General features: G+C 43.2%; 1 protein-coding gene across 1 annotated transcript in view; it reads right to left on the reverse strand.

The window, feature by feature from the left end:
• SYNE1 (spectrin repeat containing nuclear envelope protein 1) overlaps positions 1-23,008 on the reverse strand; it is a 966,955-nt gene that overhangs the window by 72,774 nt on the left and 871,173 nt on the right. Inside the window, 5 exon segments of the mRNA XM_029596918.1 lie at positions 8,228-8,558; positions 10,168-10,359; positions 18,578-18,715; positions 19,304-19,486; positions 22,777-22,927. Of these exon segments, the coding sequence (XP_029452778.1) occupies positions 8,228-8,558; positions 10,168-10,359; positions 18,578-18,715; positions 19,304-19,486; positions 22,777-22,927 (995 nt within the window).

Here is a 23,008-nt window from a genome sequence, read left to right on the forward strand (position 1 = left end):
GTGCGCAGTAAACTCTGTTAGTGCACAATAACACGAAATATGAATTTTGCCGAAATTTCGGCAAAAATCGCTTCGTATATCGGTGCTACCGAACCGTGACGAATTAGACAAAATCATTGACATTGTCTAATTAGTGAAAAACGAATGCACATTCCTATTGTGTACAGTGCTACACAGTTGCAGTTTTTTTTTTCTTATAGATTCTGTAATCTACCTTTTTCTGATTGCTATGATCCATTTGGCGAGTCTCTTTAGTGAAGCTGTTTTTTGGGAACCTTCTTTGCTTGCTTTAGCCTTACGAAACTGTTTGTATGACATGCCTTTTCCTCAATAAAAATTACTTTTAAAAAAAGGAAGTGTGATCTCTGAAAATAAAGCGTTTATCCTCAGGGAATAATAAATAAATAAAAGGCTATGTCTGTGCATAAATTATCATTTTACGTGCAGAAATCCCTTTGAAAATGATCTCCTTTATGCATTTCATACAGTTTTTGAAGTGTTGTATAAAGGATTTGTCAGCTTTTCCTGACAGCAGTGGGAGACTTCGATCCATCTTATGTGTGCATGGTGTCTTCTGAAACATTCTGTTTTATTGTCTTCTATGCCGTGCTGCATAGTTAAAGAATTAGGATTAGCAACTGATGCTTCAGGCTTTGAATCTAAGTATAGCATATATTTTCTAGAGACGTGATTCGGCCGAACCTTTCGCACTTTTTTTTCACGTAAATGCCTTTTAAACTTCAGCCCTGGGAGGATAACTTTCAAACAACTCTGGGCGGCCCTGTATACACATATATAAGGGCGAGCAGAGATGTACTATAGTATTTTATAACCTGCATGTATCTGCGCGCAGATTACATAATACGCATTATGTCCCATTATGCGTGAAGGTCGGTGTGTACTTCTTTCTACCTATTTTATAAATATATGCATGATATAAAACAGAACTTGTTCACATAAAACCTATTTATACACGGAAGCAGGCATTTTTTGAAAAAAACATGCATAATTGAAATCACTAGTTTGCGCATACCCCCCACCAGTTCACCCAGTCCAACTACAGATCATTGAGACCATCTCAGTTCTTCACCATGAGCTCCCCCAGTTCACCCAGACCTTCCAGCCAACAGCAGCAGACCACAGGCGAGTCTGACTTCAACTGCACTAATCAGCAGGAGTAAAGGCACACAAATAAGTTGCCTAATGTATTCGCAAAAATCTCTTATAAAACAGCAACTTGCGCGCGTTCCACTTGGCTCCGATCCAGAACGTCTGCCTTTTTTTGCGCAAGTAAATGAGGATGTGAAACCAAAAATACGCATATACTTCTGATGTTTATAAAATTGCATGTACGCGAGTACAAGCTACTTACATGCGTATATGCTAATTTTACATCCTTTGAAAATTAACTCATACCCTCGGAGGCGTCGGTCTCTCAGATCCTCCAGTTCCTACAAGAAGGGGTGGACAAGGGCTCGCTTACAACTCACTTCGGGTTCAAGTGTCCGCTCTTGGCTCCCTCCTGCGCGACGGAGGATCTCTGTGGCGACACTCGGACATCGCCCGTTTTCTCAAGGGGGTCAAACATTTGCGGCCCCCACTGCGGGATCCTTGTCCCTCTTGGAGTCTCAATCTGGTACTGCGTTCCATGTCAGGACCTCCGTTTGAACCGCTGCGGAATGCAACAATCAAGGATCTCACCCTCAAGGCGGTGTTCCTGGTGGCCATCTGCTCCGCACGGCGTATTTCGGAGCTGCAGGCCCTGTCGTGTAGAGAACCTTATCTTCGGTTCTCCGATTCGGGAGTCTCACTTCGCACTGTCCCCTCCTTCCTTCCGAAGGTGGTGTCCACTTTCCATGTGAATCAGACGGTGGAACTTCCATCGTTCTCTTCGTCGGAGCCGCGGTCTCTTCGTCTCCTTGACGTCAAGCGCACTCTGAGGCTCTACCTGGAGGCTACGAATGATTTCCGGACTTCTGACCATCTCTTCGTCCTTTGGTCCGGTCCCCGGAAGGGATCTCAGGCCTCGAAGACGACCATTGCCAGATGGCTGAAGGCCGGCATTGCCGCCTCCTATATTGGGGTGGGGCGGACTCCCCCACCCGGCATCGTAGCACATTCCACACGCTCTCAGGCGGCTTCCTGGGCTGAGAGCCGCTCGGTATCTTCGCAAGAAATCTGTAGAGCGGCCACCTGGAAGTCGTTGCACACGTTCTCGAGACACTACAGACTACATCTCGCCTCGTCCGTCCAGGGACACTTTGGCGAACAGGTCCTCCGAGCAGGCTTCGCAGGATCCCACCCGGGTTAGGGAAGCTTGGGTACATCCCACTGTCTGGACTGATCCAGGTACGTACAGGGAAAAGAAAATTATTACTTACCTGCTAATTTTCGTTCCTGTAGTACCATGAATCAGTCCAGACGCCCACCGCATTTGGGTCCTAGGTCCTATTCCTGCTCAGCTGTATATGGCTGCTGATTCTGTTCAACTGTGTCTCCCGTTACAGTAGTGTCCCTACTGCTGCTGTTTGTGTTTCACGTGTTTCCAGTTTTATCACTGTTCTTTTCATCGTTCTCTTGGAGGTTGACATGCTATGTTCGTGCCCGACCACTCGTTGGTGGGTTGGTTTCAGTCTTCTACGTTAACATTCAGCGGCTTATTGTTGCCGTCTTGTTTCAACTTGATCCAAGCAGGGGGTTTCTGTTTACTCGGGCTTTGATATACTCGATACTGAACTCCTGCAGAGGGGGTAGTAGTACTTAAGGTGACGCCCCCTCGAAGCTTTGGGCTGACTCCATCTGCTGGATTGGGGACAACAAGGCCATCCTTACCACATACAAAAATATCCACCTACTGGCTCCCATCGACATACAGATCCCTCTCCAACTACATAATTCAACAAGACCAACAAGAGATGCATACAAAGGATCGCTACAGGTACCACCGTCCAAATCTACCAGACACATCACACTAAGAGATCGGGCATTCTCTACAGCCATTCCACCGTTATGGAACTCCATCCCTTCAAACCTCAGACTTGAAACATGCATCTCAACCTTCAAAAAAAGACTAAAGACATAGATATTCACACAAGCATTCCCGGACTCAAACTGATCTACCTTCCACGCCAATCCTTACCTTCACATACACCATGACTAACCTTCTTGTTTGAATTTTATATTATTTTACACTATCGTTACATGTTTGAATTAATAACCTGTCCTTTCTCTTCTCTCTCTGCTAAGTTCTAATCTCCCTGTTATTTGTAACTGCCTTTTTCCGCACCATTGTTTTAGTTTTGTTTACGATGCACACTTGTTTTAATGTGAACCAGCATGATGGGACTGCGTTCTCGAATGCCGGTATATAAAAACCCTAAATAAATAAATAAATAAATAAATAAATAAATAAATAAATGTTTTACCTATGAAGTACCTGGCAGCTGTACTGTGCCCTGCCATGCCAGGTATCCATGGGTGGGACACCTGCACCTGGGATCTGCTCATCTGGTTGGTTGGGCCTGGTGCGGAGACAACATTCACAGTCCCTAGGGGAAGAAAGAATCCTTCCCAACAGCAACAGCTATGGGCTGGATACAGGGTGCACTGTGTACCTGGCTCCACAGAGAGCCCCTACCAAAGACTGCTGTTGTGATGGCTTGAGTGATTTATCCAAGCTGTGTTTACAGGGAATATTTCTTTTTCAAAAACCCTACCAGCTCTAATTAGCATTTTTCTTTATGACCTCTGAAGGGTCTTGATAGTTTTTTCAGTGGGCCAATGAATTAATTACAAACATACCACAATTTAATTTTAGAATGAAGACCCATTTATATTCTAAACATGTTTTTTTAAGGGGCCTTTTTTTCCTCCATGATTAGAAATCCAACGATGACCATAAAGACTCTCAACTCACATAGCTTGAGTAGATTTCTGCTGCTCTGACGATACTACAACCCTATTTAAAATGCAGCGCCTGCCCAAAAAAACCAAGATTTTGAAGAAACAGGACTTTCAAAATCATCTTAAGAGAATTTCTCAGTTTCAATCTTTCTGCCGCTTTCATTCTGGGATTTCAATTTACAGGTACAGTACAGAAGCAACTAATAACACAAGCACAGAACAAATCCACTAACACTAGCCTGTGATAAATTGGCAGCATCCAGCACTAAAGACATTACTGTCATGGTGTTTAGAAATCTATTTTTCCTTTCTCAGTTACTGACTAAATGTGTTATTTTCCAAGCAAAGAACAGGGCTTTAGTGAACCTTATTTTTTACTTTTTCACTTCCAGATAAAGGAGAGAAAGTACCTTTTTTTTTTTTAATTGTAAACTAAAGTGCGTGACACTTTTGTCTTGATTAGCAATTGCATTACAATACTTGGACACAAATTTGCATACAACGTTTTCATTCTCCAGATTCACTGAAGCCCTGGCTGTGAACACAGACCATCTGCTGGTGCCGTCAGGTGAGTGATCATGTTTAAAGCAGTGAGAGGTGGGGAGTGGTAAGGATAGGCTGTTACAGGGCTGGGAATTGGATCTGACAGTGCTTGGCCTATTGGTGCCTACCAGAGAAACTTTTCAGTAAATTCTCAGTAAGTTTTACATAGGCCTCTGGGCTTTCAGGGATTTCAACATCTGAAAAAATAAAAAGCACAATCTGAATTGGCATTTGAACACTGCAAGGCCTGTTAAGTGGATGTGGATCCTTTTGAACAGACTGCCTGTGGAAATAAAGGAGCATTCTTAATGGCGATGGATTACCATATGAATCTGCATCAAAAGGCACAGGCTGGGTCAATCCTGCTTAGTGCTCACTGCATACAGGGACTTTTAAACTAGCTTTTTGTTAGGATATCAGTATTACACATTCCTATGGGAAGTACAATAAAGGCAAGACAACAGCTGCCTGTCCTTGATGATCTGGAGTCACCTGAAAGAGGAGAAATAAATCTAGTCCTTAATACAATTTTTCCTTCAAGTCTCATCTCTTCTTTGTACAACTTACTGGACATAGAAGACCAGTTAACACAACTGCCTCTCTTTCATCTAACACATACTTTTACAACGTATGTACAAAATACACATTTTGGGGCCAATTCGCTAAAGATCTGTAAGTCTCTTCCCAAGTCTCTCTTAGTCAGGGAGGCTTGCATGGGTTTAGAAAAGTGTGTCTACAATCAAGTCACTAAAACAATGTATGGGGGATAAACCTGTGTCGATGCTGCAGTGTAACCTGTGAGTGCAGTATTGTGTGCAAACAACTTATTCCAAATTTTCAAAGGGTTTATGTGCCTAATTTTGAGAGTTAGGCTCCTAAATTGGCCCGTATGAAAATTTACTAGGGCTAAATTCCAAAATGTTGGATTCTAGTTTCACTAGGCTCCTAAACTTAGGAGCCCCAAAAGTGGGTGGCTACAGGGGTGGAGTTAGAGCAGGGAAAAGAATTGGTGGTGGTGGTGGGGGTGTGTATTATTCAGTTACTGGCTGGATTGCAAAGTTAGCTGGAGAAACTTATCCAGCTAACTCTAGAGGGATATTCAGTGGTGCAACTCCGCCCGAGATTGTCCCCGGAATGCCCATGTTATTTGGCTACATTTTAGACGGATAATGAGCTTCTCCATCTATAATTTAGTAGGATTAGGACCCAAAATATTCCAAAATTGGCATTTCGCTGGGTAACTTGGGTGGATGGGCAGACTAGATGGGCCATGCAACCTTTTTCTGCCATCATGTTTCTGTGTTGCTAAATGCTACTGAATATTGACCTCTAGGGGCTTAGCACTGTGTCATGGGGACGTAAAAGGCCGAGGCACCTACCTCGGGGTCTCAATCTAGGCAAATGAACTGCAGTCCTACATTTGGGAAAACCCAAGATTTAGGGTTCTAAATGTAGGTGAATTTTCAGCTGAAAATTTCAGGTCCTAAGTTTGACTGAAAATAGGCTTCTAGCTTAGGGGCCTAAAATTATCGGGAAAAAACTCAAGAGAAGCTGGGAAAGTAGTCAGGAATACAAAAATTCAAATAGAAGAAAAAACAGCAAATACAGTAAAACGGGGCACAAGACTTTTTTTTACACGTTAGTGATAGAAGGAAGTGCAAAAATGACGTTGTGAGACTCAAATGTGAAGGAGAGGAATATGAAGAGGCTGATGTGAAAAAAGCAAAATTGCTTAACAGATATTTCTGTTTGGCGTTCACTGTGGAAGGGCCTGGAGCAGGAGCACATAAAAATAATCACAAATAAGATTGGAAGTGAGGTCAACCTTAATCGATTTTCAGAACAGTGTGTTAGTGAGGAGCTAACTAAACTTAAAGTAAATAAGGCGATGGGGCCGGATGGGGTACAACCAAGTGTACTAAAGGAACTTAGAAATGTCCTCCTAGCTCTGCTGGCTGACTTCTTCAATGTAGTTCCGGAGGACCGGAAAAGGGCGGATGCAGTTGGTATTCATAAAAGTAGACGTAAGGAGGAGGCCGAGAACTTCAGGCCAGTTGGTATGAACTCTGTGGTGGACAAACTAATGTAATCACTGCTAAAACAGAGGATAGGGACATTTTGGGAATCCAATGGATGGCAAGATCTGAGGCAGCATGGCTTTTACCAGAGGTAAATCTTGTCAGATGAATCTGATCAATTTCTCTGACTGGGTGACAAGCGAGTTGGGTCAAGGGAGAGCGCTAGATGTAGTGTAGCTGGATCTCAGCGAGGCCTTTAAAATGTGTCAATCCTGCATTCTATGTACAGGCTGTGTTCTAGTTATCATCATCACTTTCAGACATCATTGTTAAAGAAGTGAATTCTTATTCATGTGTCAAATGCCTTTTTAAAGAGAAACATTTTAAAATTTAAATTCTTTTAGTTCTTTGATCATTCTCAGGGAATCTGGTAGCGCATTCCAGGTGTTAGGGCCAGCGATGAAAAAGCGCGTTTTCTAGTCATATCTAATCCAGCAATTTTTTTTGCCAGACATTAATGAAATTCTTGTCTGCCTGGAAGATTTATACAAGTGGATAGAGGTGCATAGCCAAACAGACGAGTCATGGGGAAGTCATTTGAAAATTGTTACTAATATCTTATATTGAATGCAGAATGTACTTGGCAAGCATTGCAGAGAGTATAAGAGGGGAGATATATGTTCCCTGCGACTAGAGTAGGGATCTATAGTAGTCTTGCTTGTTCTAATAGGAGGTGTTGAAAGGACTGGTGTAATATTTGCAGTGTTGCATTTTCAAAGGTAGGGCTGCTAGTGTTTGAGTGCTGGCAGTTAATGCTGTTTTTACGGGGAGGTTCACTATATTGTAATTGTTATTCAGTTTACTCATGGCTTTCTGAGGGCCAAGCCCATATCCAACATGCATTAAAATAGGCCTAATATCATATGGCTTCCAAGAGTCTTTTTTGCTTGGTTTTCGGGTTGGTACTACAGCAGTGCATGTAAATATAATATTCTTGTTGTAAGTGATATTTCTACCTCAGACTGCACTTAGAATGTCTTTTTGCATGTAAAATCTGTTATTATAAATGCATAATGTGTATTATTTATTAATTTTGTGTGTGCAGAGGGCCATGGGGATGTGTGGGAGGAGCTGCAAGGTTTGCCTAGAGTGCCTAATTCATTGCACCAGCTCTGTCACCATAACTGAGAGAAGCACCCATCTATGAGCACTCCCTCCTGACATATATGTTTATCCATTCTGTTTTACAGCCAAGCACGTTTTATGATTTACTCAACTACAATATCATTTGCTAGTGAGTGGCAAACATTTGTGAAAAGGCCAAGGAAATCCGCTGGCAGCTGTACTGAAAATCAATGCCGTTGCTTAGGGGATCCTGCAAATATCTGACGCTGAGTGAATGGAATGGCAGGTCTGTATCACAGTGGTACTTGGTAACTGGGAGTTTCACTTGCTACACTGCACAGTGTTGCATGTCGTAAGTCCTTATTTCCTAATTTCTGATTATGTTATATTATAGTTAACCCTTTCCCAAATAATGAGGCTAGATTTACTTTTACAGCAGGTGACTACCATAGCTGGTGCTCTTGGAAGAACGTTGTAATACCTGTATGTGCCTCTTGCTGTGGGCGTTTTTATTACACTTTGCATAAGTAGGACACCATAGCAAGTTCCCTTTCGTTAAAACAGAAGGGGTCTTTTTACTGGGCCACCTGTAATGTTCTATTGTGCATCAACAAGATATGCAACACATTCCACCTTACCTGTTATACCACATGCGCCTTGGAGGAAGACATTTTTGTCGTCTTGTGCCTCTTCCTCATCCGACTGCAACGCCCGCGACACTGCCGTCTCCAGGTCACGACTAAGGTCGTAGTCATGATCCCACTCCAGGGGGATGGAGTCGACGCTTGCGGGAGTGTCCCGCCCTGACCGCTCGCTCCGCATTGGCTGCCCAAGAGAGAGCGACTGGTTGGAGGGAAGGGGAGAGAGCAGGCCGCCAGTGGCCTTGCTATGCCACTGCATATCAGTAAGATCTGCTGGTTCATCCAGATCCACCTCTCGGTCGGAGAGCTCGTTCTCATCGTCTGTCAGCTACAGGAGAAAGAATACCACAAGAGGTTTAAGTGGCAGTGACGCCTGGCAGCTAGAAACGGGATCCTGTCCGCATAGCCCAGCAAGTGTCATGGGGTGATGTCAGGCCTGCATGCTATTAACCAGGAAATCAGTAAAGAAAGGAACATTTTAACTAAAAAGGACGCTGTTTAATATTTCTATTCTAACCTTTGTGGCTGGTCAGCTGCTTCAAAGAGGATTATAGTATGTCCTTTTAAAAAAAACAGCTGACATTAAATAATTTAATTTTATCATAGACCCAACAGTCTTATGCATGACTGAACGTGAACTGCCAAATATCAATACATATATATTTTCATGCCATGAAAATCTTATTCATACATCTCCAAGGAGATAAGGTCTGCATTAGAGCAGAATTCAAGGAATATATGAAACTATAGGAAAGGCTCCTTCATATTACAAAGCTGTGTTTCTGAACTTGATCCTTAGGCCTGCATGACCAGTCAGGTTTTCAGGACATTCATAATGAATATGTGTGAGCTATGTTTGCATAACAATGGAAGCAGTGCATGCAAATGTATCTCATGCATATTCGTTGTGAATATCCTAAAAGCTAGAGTGGTTGGAGTTGCCCCTAAGGACCAGCTTCAGAAATGTTTTTCTAGTGCAGTGGTTCCCAAACCTGCCCTGGAGGACCCCCCCAGCCAGTCAGATTTTCAGGATATCCACAGCAAATGTGCATTAGATAAATTGTGCATGCACTGCCTCCAAAGCATGCACATTTTATCTCATGCACATTCGTTGTGGATATCCTGAAAACCTGACGGAATGGGGATCCTCCAGGACAGGTTTGGGAACCTCTGTTCTAGAGTAATCTGCCAGCGGGCTAGCATTGCCCTGAGTTGCAAAAGCCTGGCACTGGTTAGCAATACTTACAACAATGGATGCCACCACCAGCTGACTGCTTGCAGTCGTACTTCAATACCCTGAGCTAAAGGCAAACATATCTAATGGATGGTTCTAGACTGTTTTCAAGCTGTACGCCTTCTCTAGCTGTGAGCTCCAGATGAGGCAGGCTAGTTTTTGCTTTTGCAATGCTGGCACAACTGTTCCAATTTCTTCATTCTACTGTTACACATAATTTTGCCCATCCAGAAGGTAAACAAACATGTGCAGCCTATTTATTTGTATTTAGTCTGGTAGTACCTACGCCCTTCTTTTATTTCCAGCTAAGTCAGAACAAATCTGGGCCATGATCTTTCATTCATGAATACCTGGGGATTTTCCCCCTATTTTAATAGACTCTCCCTTCCTCTTCCCAGTGTTCCTAATTTGCTCAATGCAGCAAACGTCCTGAGTGTCAGGGAACATGCACCACAGCTCTTTCTGGAATTCTCTCTCTCACGGGCTCTAAACCCAGGTGTCAGCCTTAAAGGTCACGGCTCCGTCCCCAGGTGCTATAAACTCTACCTCTGCAGCATCTCCAGCCCCGGCCATCTTGGATTCAGGAACCAAAGGCATCCTGCCTTCATTTTACAAGTCCTACCACATTGTGCAAATAAAAAGTAATCCAGTGCTTGTGTCTAAAACAAAATCATAACAAAACCAAGAAAGCCCCTGTACATACAGGAAGGCGGATCAGCTTCTTATAATAACGCTCCACCCGGCCAAAGACCTCCAGGCAGTAACGGCGCAGCTCTTCCAGCTCCTCCTCAATCACGGCTGCATCCAGGGGCTCGCTCTTCTCGATCAGCTGCTCGCCCTGCGCTATAATCTGCTCAATTTTGCTGCTGTTCAGGGAGATCTCATGCTGGAAAGCCTGCAAAACGGAAAACGCCCTTTAATTCAACTGCAAGCAAACCCAGCCAAGGCCATCGAGCACGTTTGGCTGTCCAGAGCTTGACTCTGCAGGTCAAAGTATAGGGAGGGTAATTTTCAAAGGGTAAAGCAGTGCTTTGCCTGCACTACTGATACGAGTATAAAATTACCATTTGCCCACCTAGGCGAGAGGAATCTCAGGAGGCAGAATCCAGGCAAGGGTTTGAGATCTACGCACATAGGGGTAGATTTTCAGACGAGCGCGAACAGCCTACTTTTGTTTGCGCTCCAGGCGCAAACAAAAGTACGCTGGATTTTAGTAGATACGCGCGTAGTCGCGCGTATCGGCTAAAATCCTGGATCGGCGCGCGCAAGGCTATCGATTTCGTATAGCCTGCGCGCGCCGAGCCGCGCAGCCTACCCCCGTTCCCTCCTAGGCCGCTCCGAAATCGGAGCGGCCTAGAAGGGAACTTTCCTTTGCCCTCCCCTCACCTTCCCCTCCCTTCCCCTACCTAACCCACCCGCCCGGCCCTGTCTAAACCCCCATCCTACCTTTGTCGGGGGATTTACGCCTCCCGGAGGGAGGCGTAAATCCCCGCGCGCCAGCGGGCCTCCTGCGCGCCGGGCCGCGACCTGGGGGCGGGTACGGAGGGCGCGGCCACGCCCCGGGCCGTAGCCACGCCCCCGTACCCGCCCCCAAAACGCTGCCGACACGCCCCCGCCACGCCGCGCGCTCCGGCCCCCGCCCCCCGACACGCCTCCCGACACGCCCACTCCGAAAACCCCGGGACTTACGCGAGTCCCGGGGTTCTGCGCGCGCCGGTGAGCCTATGTAAAATAGGCTCACCGGCGCGCAGGGCCCTGCTCGCGTAAATCCGCCCGGTTTTGGGCGGATTTACGCGAGCAGGGCTCTGAAAATCCGCCCCATAACGTTTTTGATTTTAAAAAGCATTGCGTGTCAGTTCTCTCGACAAAACGTTCAGGCCGATACAATACACTACAGTGATCTCAGGTGAGCGCGCTGTTTAACCTGCGGCTGGACGCCCGTTTTGGACGCGCATCCACAACCCCTTATACCTTAAGGGTTTAGCGTGTCCAAAATGCGCATCAAACCCCCCACCCAGAAACTAATAGCGCTCAACACATGCAAATGCATGTTGATGAGGTTATTAGCTATTCGCTCCAGATAAAAAAAAAAAAAACAAATGTGCGTCCGATCCGCATATTTTCAAGCTCAGAAATGATCGCCTGCCCTAGAGCAGGTATTAATTCCTCAGCAGCCCAAAAAAGTGTACAGAAAAGCAGAAAATATTGCTTTTCTGTAAATCCTCTGACTTCATATCATGACGATATTAAGTCGGAGGAACCAAAGGGTAAAAATAAAAAAATAAGTGTGCTGGCAGTCAGGTGAGGAAAAGGGAGGCTCAATTAACGAGCGTCCGTTTTCCTAACCCGCTGATAGCCACCTCTCCTGGAGGCGCTAGCGGCGCACAACTATCCCTAGCACCTCCATTTTAACGTGACCCCTCACTTAAATATTGTATCGCGCGCCCAGGAGAGGTGGCTGGGTGCGTGTTAGGAAAGCCGGCGCTCAGCACTGAGTGCCAGTTTTCCACGCCTCTTTATTCTATCGGCCTGTTTGTGCACTAAACAGCAGGTGTAATTGTGTGCCAATAGTTTTGCCGGGATCGTTTTCAATGCAAACTTACACGAGTAAGATCACTTTGAAAATCAGTGTAACTTGGGCAAGTAACAGCGCAGAAATGTATGCACCAGTTATAAAATGACCTCCATAAAAATTACTTTTGTTTCCAACATTCTTCAAAAAGTCAACTTGACTCTCTGCAGACTTTCTTCCTCTCCCTGTCATGCTTGTTCCGGAAGGAGTGGAGGATTTAAGGAAGCTGGCAGGGTGGTCGAAGATATGGCAGCTGAGATTCAATATATAATATATATCGATTAACCAACGAGTCCACTATAGAATAAATCTAAATACGTTAGGTTATAAGGAATTTGTCATTTTGTATGAGTAGTACCGATTCTGAAATATATTCATAGGCATGTGATTCTCATACCATCCCGCAAGCTCATTGGCATGTCTGCTCTCAAGCCGCATCTGGGATCATCTTTAATCACTGGTCACTAAATTTTGCCCATGTATTTATATTGCTGATTTTTTACTTTTTGTTCATTTTTTCTTTTAGATAAAAATTTGTACTTCCAGGGTGATACCCTTCCAAATTGCTTTTAAATGCAGTCCAGAGTTCAGTTCAGAACTGAACTGAACAGTCCAGAGTTCAGTTCAGAACTGAACTCTGGACTGCATTTAAAAGCAATTTGGAAGGGTATCACCCTCCGTGAGCTTCACAAGGGAAGTACAAATTTTTATCTAAAAGAAAAAATGAACAAAAAGTAAAAAATCAGCAATATAAATACATGGGCAAAATTTAGTGACCAGTGATTAAAGATGATCCCAGATGCGGCTTGAGAGCAGACATGCCAATGAGCTTGCGGGATGGTATGAGAATCACATGCCTATGAATATATTTCAGAATCGGTACTACTCATATAAAATGACAAATTCCATAGCTGAGATTCAATGCCAAGAAGTGCAGAGTCATGCATATAAATATGGGAAGTGGAAATCCGAAACAACTGTATTTGATGGGGGGTGAAGGGCTGATGTGCACGGAGCAGGAGAGAGACCTTGGGGTGATAGTGTCTAATGATCTGAAGTCGGTGAAACAATGTGACAAGGCAATAGCTAAACCAGAAGAATGCTGGGCTGCATAGAGAGAGAAATATTGAGTAAGAACGGAGAAGTGATTATCCCCTTGTACAGGTCCTTGGTGAGGCCTCACCTGTAGTACTGTGTTCAGTTCTGGAGACCATATCTCCAAAGGAACAGAGACAGGATGGAGGCGGTCCAGAGAAGGGCGATCAAAAAGGTGGATAGTCTTCATAAAATGACTTATGAGGAGAGATTGAAGAACCTAAAAATGTACACCCTGGAGGACAGAAGGAGCAGGGGTGATATGATACTTGAAAGGTTTCAATGATCCATTGTCAACAACAAACCTTTTCAGTTGGAAAAAAATAAGTAGAACTAGGGGGTCACGATTTGAAACTCCAGGGAGGAAGACTCAGACCCGATGTCAGGAAGTATTTCTTCACGGAGAGGGTGGTGGATGCCTGGAATGCCCTTCCGGATGAAATGGTGAAGACTAAAATGTAAGGATTTCAAAGGGGCATGGGATAAACACTGTGGATCCATAAAGGCTAGAGGATGGGAATGAAGAGAAGAGCCATGGGGGTGGCTTGCTGGAATGGAGGCTACTACCTGGTGATTACTACCCTTACTCAATAAGCCTTCACATGGTTAATGCAACTCCAACATTGCTCTCTGCTTCAACGGCAAGGGGAAATGTGGAAAAGAAGATTTACATTCAGACAACAATCAACAAGGACTGAACTACACAAATAAGCATGGGGGTAGCTTGCTTATTGCGGCGGTTACTACCCTAAACCAATTAAGCCTGATATATCACTTTGAATGCATATACAGTGCTGCTCTCTGCTTCAACAGCAGAGGGAAATGTGGAAAAGAGGATTTGCATTCAGACAACAACCAACAAGGATTGAATTACACAGTCTGGGTAAACAAATAAGTGTGGGGGTAGCTTGCTTATTGCAGCGGTTACTACCCTAAACCAATTAAGCCTGAAACATCACTTTGAATGCATATACAGCGTTGCTCTCTGCTTCAATGTCAGGGAGAAATGTGGAAAAGAGGATTTACATTCAGACAACATCAAACAAGGCATTGATCTGTACAGGCTGGGTAAAGAAGCATCGGGGGAACTTGCTGGATGCAGCAGTTACTACCCTTAACCATTAAGCCTGATGCTCACCTTTGATGCAACTCCAACATTACTCTCTGCATCAATGGCAGGAAATTTGAATCAAACAGTTACCAACAAGGGTCCTGAACTTGGTGGTTTGTGAAACAGAGAAGTATGGGAAAAATATATATATAATAACATATAATGAATTTGCTATCTTTTTTAGAGACAAAATTCTTAATCTTATCATAAACTCTCCAAAAATTAATGAGGACTCCATATCCCTTTCCTATCAATTTAAACTCAAAATGGTCATTTTTTGAAACTATACCTTCTACTGAAGTTCAAACCATTATCCAAAAAATGAATCCTGCCTTTCACCCAATTGATGTTATACCTATAAAATTAGTTAAATTAGTTTCTAATATTATTGCTAAGCCAATTGCAGATATTATAAATCTCTCACTTACTGAAGGCATTTTCCCTGACAAATTAAAATGTGCTGTAATTAAACCCACACTTAAAAGATCTCACCTTCATCAATATACTATAACCAACTTTAGACCTATCTCTAACCTCCCCTTCATAGCTAAAATACTTGAAAAAATCGTTAATCATCAACTTCAGGAACATTTAGAACAACATAAAATTCTTTTCCCAGCTCAACATATTAATTTCACTCTCTGATTTAATTCTAAAAGGTTTAGACAACGGCCAAAGTTGTATCCTGATATTCCTTGATATTTCAGCAGCTTTTGACACCATAAATCATATTATTCTTTTGAAAAGACTTAACATACACTGTTAGAACTAATTACAAAGAATCTAAAATGATACCCCTTACTCATGGAGTTCCTCAAGGATCCTCATTATCCTCTACACTTTTTAATATTTATTTGCTCCCATTATGTAAACTCCTATCAGATCTTAAATTAACATTATATTTATGCAGATGATGTTCAAATTCTTCTCCTGATAATTACTAATATTACTAATACACTAAATCTTTGGAGCTCTTATCTTACTACAATCCAACAACTATTAATACAAATGTCCCCTCACACTCAATCATAATAAAACTGAAATACTATATATTTGTAACAAATCCTCACCTGAACTTGACCTCCATCTTAATAATTATTTATCTAACAAAACAATTTTACTTAACGTAAGAGACCTTGGAATTAATTTAGACTCTGAAATCTGTTTTAAGCAGCACATTAACAACATTATAAAAGAAGGCTTTTTCAAACTTCAGATTTTGAAAAGGATTAAACCCCTCCTTCACCACCATGATTTTCGTATTGTTCTGCAAGCTCTACTATTTACCAAAATAGACAATTGTAATGCATTACTCCTTGGATTACCTGTTTCCACCATTACATTTACAAAATGCGGCTGCATGATTACTCAGTAACCTCAAAAGACCAGATCACATATCTCCAGTTCTCAAAGATCTTCACTGGCTACCAATATTTTATAGAATACAATACAAGACTTTATCTCTTATTCATAAAGCTTTGTACAATAACAAGACTAATTGGATGGATACAACACTCACTTTTCAATCCCTAAGAAGAACTTTACGTTCCACAAACACTGGTCTCCTTGAAATTCCCTCCCCAAAAAGATTCCGTCTCATCTCAACAAGACAACGTGCCTTCTCAATAGCCGGCCCACTACTATGGAATATCCTTCCAATTGATCTAAAACTTGAACCATCTTCACAATCTTTTAAAAAAGAACTAAAAACATGGCTTTTTCAAAAAGCATTTTCCTCATGATAAATCGATTTGTCTTCCAATCTCAATTTAAGTATTTCTCTCTCTTTATCTTTTTCCTCTCTCTTTTTAAATTTCATTTTCTTCATTATGTTTATTCTTTTCACCGTTAATCTTATTACAATGTAACATTTATAACTTTTAGTTATATGTACACCGACATGATGACTTTTGTTGAATATCGGTATATAAAAAACAAATAAATCAATAAATAAAATAAGTGTGGAAGCTTGCTGGGCAGACTGAATGGGTCGATTGGTCTTTTTCTGCCGTCATTTCTATGCCCTCAAAGATACCATTTCTTTTATTTTTGCATATTACAGGTTTTCCTTTTCCAGGACAGTGGGATCTGCTTTACTACAACGGGGCCTTCTGTTACTGACCATCTCCTTCAGAGTTCACTCTGCAGCTGTTCAATCATTCTTTGGATATATCAGGGCGGTGCCAGCACAAGTGTCTGGTGGCAAACAAACTAGCAATGTTCTTATTTATTAAGGGTCATGATGATGGGAGTGACTCAGAACAAGGTCCTTTTTAGCTCAGGATTAAAGTGAAAACCAGAAAGAATAAAAAGGGGATATTAACACCATCATTTATTTGCAAACAAGCTTGGGTACTCATTTTAGCTTAATAAGCCCCATCACTCCTCAGGAATAAAGCAAAGAGGAACTAAGGATGTGTGGCTGTGTCTTTAAATGCTGGTTTTCTGGGAAAGTGCAGTGCTCCTTCAGCCAATGCAGTGGTGCTGTCAGCCTAAAACAACTGCGCAATAACAGAGGACATTTACTGGCACACAGGGCCTGATTTTCTAAGGCATTTCTCTCACTCTGTGTCTATGGGAAAGAAGCTAAGGTAAATCAAGGCCTTAGTGTCCTAGTTAGAACTAGGACTTGAAAGTTTGAGGCGACGCTAAGGATCCTTAGCCCACCACGGTGTTAGCAATAAGAAATGTCCATTATTTTGAATATGGGTGGATGTGACTGCAGCCCCAGTTAACTAGCTGGACGTGTGCTTAAAAGCTACGACACTCATGGTATCCTGGATGCTGGTGCCAAAATTCTGCAGGCCATACTAAGGTCTGCTGCCGGTCTTTCGGTGACTCCACTACTTCTGCTGTCACCCCAAAAAGAATAATCCACGAAAGCATTTCAGATGGTTCAGGTAACCCCATTATTCCCACCTCCTCCTGCCAATGCACCTGACGCTTCATCACGATGCTTGGCAGAATCAGGCTATTTACACCCCTTAGTGTGTGCACTTTAGGAGTTAATTATAAAAGTCTCATGAGCAGCATTAACAGGAGATAAACTGTAAACATCACGTTACTATTGGTCTTGTTCAAATGCCAACCTCAGCGTTTTGTTTGCTTAAGGGATGTCCCAATGAAGGACCCCGCTCAGCACACAGACCTCCGCACTCCCACGCTCAACAGTTTAGGCCACTCGCGTGAGATTTATAACAACTGATCAGGAACAGCGAACAGGCATCCTGCGACCAAGGCGCGCTGGAAACGTGAGGGCATGCAACAGTTGCAGATTGTTTTCCATTTCCCAGTTTTGGCACAAACGTCTGACTCTGTCGCAGCTCTTAGACTTCTCCCCTTTTTTCCTGCAGAATTTTTTTATTGCCATTTTCTCCTTTAGGAAGCTTCAGTGGATCAGGTTATCTGCTGTCTGCCTGTTTTCACTGAACAATGTACGGAGGGAGATGAGGAGACCGATTTTAGCAGCGAAATGAGCCGGCTGAAACCTGTCTACACGAAACGAGGCTAAAACTCCTCGCGTTGTGGAAGAAAGAACTCGAGAGGGGTAGGGTCCTAACCTCATTGAAAGGAGGCATTTTTCCTAGGGGCCTTTCAAGTTGAGGGAAAAAAGGCAGACGCACAGATTGCATGCTCAAGTTAACGGGGGCACCTTTCCAGCACAATTTAACGTGCAGGAAAAAGAAGGGTGCAAGTGACAGTGCGTCGTTTGTGCCAGCGGAAATTTTCAAACTGGAAGTCCTCGCATGCTTTCCCTTTGAAAATTGCCCTGGGAGAAAGAAAAAAAACAAACCTGCCCCGCAGAGATTTGTCCCTGCTATTTCTGGTCAGTACATTTTCCCTGTCAAAACAATGTGTGCTGTTTTGAAAATGCAATCCACATGCGAAGACTTTTCCTTCCATGCTGCAAGGCCTGCTTTTTTCCCCAGGTAAGGGTATGTGTGTCGTCGATCCTCAGGCGCACTTTTATGCGCGTGAGGTGTGAGCAATTTTTAAACAATCAGTTTATCTGGGTAAATCGGAATTTATCTGGAGATGCCCTCCACATCTCCTACTTGTCCGGAGACAGAGGGCGCACTTCCAGCCCCAAAAAGGAAAACGTTGCACAGAAACCCTGCCATAAAGTAAAATAAATCCCCCCAGTCCATGAAAAGCATGAGCTAAGTGAGAAAAGGTGTCATCTGAGGTGAGCGCAATGCTCAGCCACGACAAGCACCATACTGGGCTGGAATCCACACCTTGAGCAAACACTAAATGCCAGCCCTTTGTTTGACATCGTGAACGTTTCCTGCTCTCAGGCAACGAGGGTGGCATACAAAAGCTTGTGTGTCATACCCGGAGCTGCTTGATTTTCGCCTGCACGTCACATTCCGAGAAGTGTTCGATATTTGTCAACTGGAGGTCCATCTCAGTCAGCCAGACCAGAATGGTTTCCCGCGCGGTCTCAAACTCCTCCCGCTGGCCAATAAAGTGCTGAAACATAAAGAGGCAATAAAACGGTATCAGGCTGCCCTTATTGCTGTCTTTTAATAAAGTTTTACTGCAGTGAATTCCTTTCCATCGCTGACAACCCTTTCAGTAGGAGAAGGTCAGGCAATGTACTTTCATCCAAACTGGGCGCCAAGAAAAACACCGACTGGCATTGTGATGCTGCTCCCTGGGCAAGCAAAGCCTCTGCATCAGATTATGTGTGCCGTTCCTTCTCTATACTGCAATTATTCTTTAGTCTTCATTTAACTTTCCCTCAAATAGGTTTAAAATGCTTTTCTCACTTTAAGTTTGAAATGCACTTTGATGTATTTGGAACTCAAGTGGACCCTGTTTCAAACTCATTTGAGGGGAAGTTAAATGAATACCGTGAGGGAATGCTTGAAATGTTTGATTCACAATGACTGACTATTATATTAAGATGCAGTAGAAACTTTTCAGCGAACCAAAAATATAAGAAAGGTATTACATGAATAAACCACCCCGCTGGAGGCAAGCGATGAGCTTAATGCAGCAGTTGGTGCATGTATCATCTGGAAATCAACACAGTGACCTAGAACTTGTGAGAAATACCTTCACCCTGCGCAGGATGGACGAGACTCTCTTTTGCAAATTGTCCCATCTCTGATTGCCCTCATGGACCATCTGTTTCAGCCTGCAAGCAGAATCTGTGCGGTTTTCTCGGGCGAGGCGACGATACTGCTTGTTGATGAGCTCCAGTTGGGTCAGGCTCTCATGGACCTGTCGTTGGAAGGCCTTAACAAAAAACAAAAATAAGATAGCACCAGAATATCAGTCACTGAAATGACTTCCTATTAAAAACTGCTGCTCAGTCCTATATCTAACCTAAGTTCCCTTCAGAGACCAGAGGAAAAGATCAAATACCACACACAACTACATCCTGTTTATGTGCCTTTGGTAGAGTACTGTGGAATGCGTCATAAGCCATAGTGAATGCAACTAAGCTTGTCATTGTCTTTAGTTCAAGAAAAGTTTATTCCACTAATGTAGCAGATCTGTCCATTTTTCTGGCCATTCATCAATTTTCAAAATGAAAAAGTTACTATTCACACATGGTTAAGCACATTTGCATGCCAACATAGGTCCCTCTCCCTGCCAGCTCTTGCATGAGCAGTGAGGAAACTTCAGCGAAAGGGCTGAGAAGCAGCAGGAAGCAGATGAATTCAGAAAAGCATCTTAATCTGCAGAGACCGTATGTCCATGAATTACAGCTGATTTTCTTTCTCCAGAACTAACTCCACGGAGCAGTTTAAAAGGGCCAGAAATTGTCCGAGGGGCACTTTGCACTTGTGTTTTCAAAGGGAAGCCAATCGGTTAACGTCCTTTTGAGTACTGCCTGCAAGTTCTGTAGATACAGAGTACTCGTGGACTTTCCACCTGCCATTTGTGTGGCCAGAAAATGGCAGGAAAGCAACAAACATATTTGAAAATCAAGCCTAGGTGCATTGTTTCCCTAGCCCACCCTGTCTCCACTCCCAAAAAATGGTCTCCTCAGTGAGGCTCAAAGTATTACATGCTTAAATTCAAAATCTCCAAAAGAATGGCATACACACTTACAAAGTCAAAAATCAACCTTCACCACAGCAACTTCATAAACTGCAAGGTAAAAGAGAGAAAACGGAAAGAAACCACCCCAAAATAAAACTCAACAGAGAAAATAATTTAGAAGAAAATATAAAAGCCCTAAGGCCTCCTAATAGGGAAGGCTTGCACAAGTGATGTTTCCTTTAAAGATTTCGGTTCAATAGGAGGCGTGAGCCAATGCTGGACAATGTACAGTTCCATGTTACAGCCAATTGGACCTCCTTAAAAAAAGGAACTGCTAATAAGTCCTCAACCTGGTACTGCAGCACGCAACATGTGACATGAGGGAACATTTTATCACAAAGATAACTAGGACCAAAGCCATTCACCCATCGGGAGGGTACATTTATAAAAGCTCACGTAGGGTAGAAGTTCACGTGCGCAAACTTCAGCCCTCATTTTCATCTTGGACCTATGCATGTGCCCTAAGGAGTGGATTAAGAAACTGTTCTATAGTAAAGCTTGACAATAGATAAAGCATTACAAAAGGTACTTGGGTTATATATATATATATTTGTAATTGTTGCCCTTTTGATTCTGTTGTGTTTTTTTTTACTTGTTTTGCTTTTAAAATCCTTTTCTTGGCTCAGATGAATGGCCAAAGCACCTTGCCTCCAACAACCTATCTTCCTAGTAACTTTAGGAAGATTCAAAAAGTTGCCACAAAACTCATGCAAAATCAGTTTTAGCATAGGCTCATAAAAAAAATGTAATGGATACGTTGAAATGCCATTTAAGGAGTGATAGAAAAATATTAGCATGCTCTTGGTAAAATATGTCAGAAATACTGTGCTCACACTATTCTTATGTATGGAAACCCGAAAATGAATTGGCTATATAGCACGAGCATGCTACTTACCAAGGGCATTCTGTATAACATGAGCCTGCTAAACTGAGCATGCACCATTCTCCTTTCCTTTTCACTTTTTAAGGCTGACTTCCAAGGAGTATACATGGGGTTTGAGGGTTTAGAGCCATCTGTCTTCTGAAGTAGCAAGGCCCATCAAACAGCGATGTGAGAGGACAGAAGGAAGCATGCAAGGTAGAGAGAGACCCAGGGAAGAATCTGACTCAGAAGGGCATTTGACCACTGCCCCCTCTATGACCACTCGATAGTACAGGCTGGCAATGGCTGCACCACATAGTCTGCTGTTGCCTCAGAACTCATAGACATGAGTTCTGCATTCGAACCGAAACAGCTAGTCGGGTGACAAAATACCTGAGGATCAGACTGCTCTATCAGCCACAAGTCTATGGATGCCTATGGTGATCTTTGGCTACAATAACAATGTCAGTGACAGCAAAGAACTTTATAATCTGGTAACTTTTTGCTTGGAATATCTTTGCCTTGTGTAAAGTAAGGAGGATTTATTTTTGAAATGCTACAGGGTATCTCTTCTGTCACCTCCTCTCCATCATTTCCTACCTCTCCTGAATATCTCCCCTGTTTTGCTGGGATTCTGTAAAAACTAGCTTTTTATAAAAGAGAGAGGGGCAATGGAAGGTCTAGAGGGGGGTATTGGCTGATCACGTGCCCCTGGGGGGGGGGGTCACCTTGCATGGAAAGCCCCACTGTTTTCCAGGGTTAGGGCTGGGCCCCCTCAGCCAAAAAAATGCTTTTCAGGGGCCAGACTAACTACAACAACGATAGCCATGAGCATGAGAATCATGCCAACACCATGGAGCCTTGTACATTGTCACTGCTTTGTTTGATAAAGACATATTTATGGTGTGAATATGTGTTACATATAAGAATTTATGCAATACGTGTGTGTGAACTGGGCTTCGTGTCGGCAATCAGAAAGGAAGTCAAATGCATTCAACCCCAAGCGACCATGGGTGCAATTGTGCAGTCCTGGTCCTGGCCTTCACTTTTCAGGTCTTCTTTTTCCAGACAGCTGCGCCTTCTCAAGAGCGGGCTCAGCACGGTATGAATAAGTTATTTATTTTGCCCTTGCTAAGTAACATGTTCACATCAGAATGTTAAAAGCAGGTCCTAGCAGGTATTAAACAGCATCAAGTTAGTGAGCTCTCGTGAAATAGGTGAGTATACCACTCTGTTTAGCAAGGGATCGGTGATCTCTCATTTGCATATGGTATTCATGGAAGCACGTCCATTGCTAATACCTTTTCAGACCCTTTCGTATCGTGCATGGTCAGCTCTTCCTGCACAGCACGCTATTGTTAGCATGCAAGAGGGCCTCAACATGCATGCTAAAGTTTACTTCCTATGTACTGTGTCTTTTCCTCTACTGTGGATACGGCATGCATGATACAGGAAAACATTATAATGTACCCAGTTTCTGATTCGTGCAAGAAATATATACAGTACTGTGTACCACTCGCTAGTCAAGACTAGAGTAGGTTACTGCTTTAAAGGGAGAAGGCCAAAAAAGCAAGACTCAGCTGTTGTAACCTGATTCCAGCATATTATATTTCACCTCAAATTTTTTCAGCTCTTCCTTCGCAACTGTGTACAGCACGCCAGACGAGCAAGGGAACGCGGCTGTCCTTTCCGAGGTTTTCAGCCAGTCTTCGAAACGGGCGTAGTCGTCTAAAAACCTCTGCCAAAGCCTCCACGTCTCCTCAATTCTGAAGAAACAAACAAACAAACAAAGGAAAAGGCCACATGCATTTTAGGGGACTTGGGTTACAGCTTGTTCATTGACCAGC

This window comes from Rhinatrema bivittatum, chromosome 3 (assembly GCF_901001135.1).
Source record: "Rhinatrema bivittatum chromosome 3, aRhiBiv1.1, whole genome shotgun sequence".
In the NCBI taxonomy this organism is placed as follows: Eukaryota; Metazoa; Chordata; class Amphibia; order Gymnophiona; family Rhinatrematidae; genus Rhinatrema; species Rhinatrema bivittatum.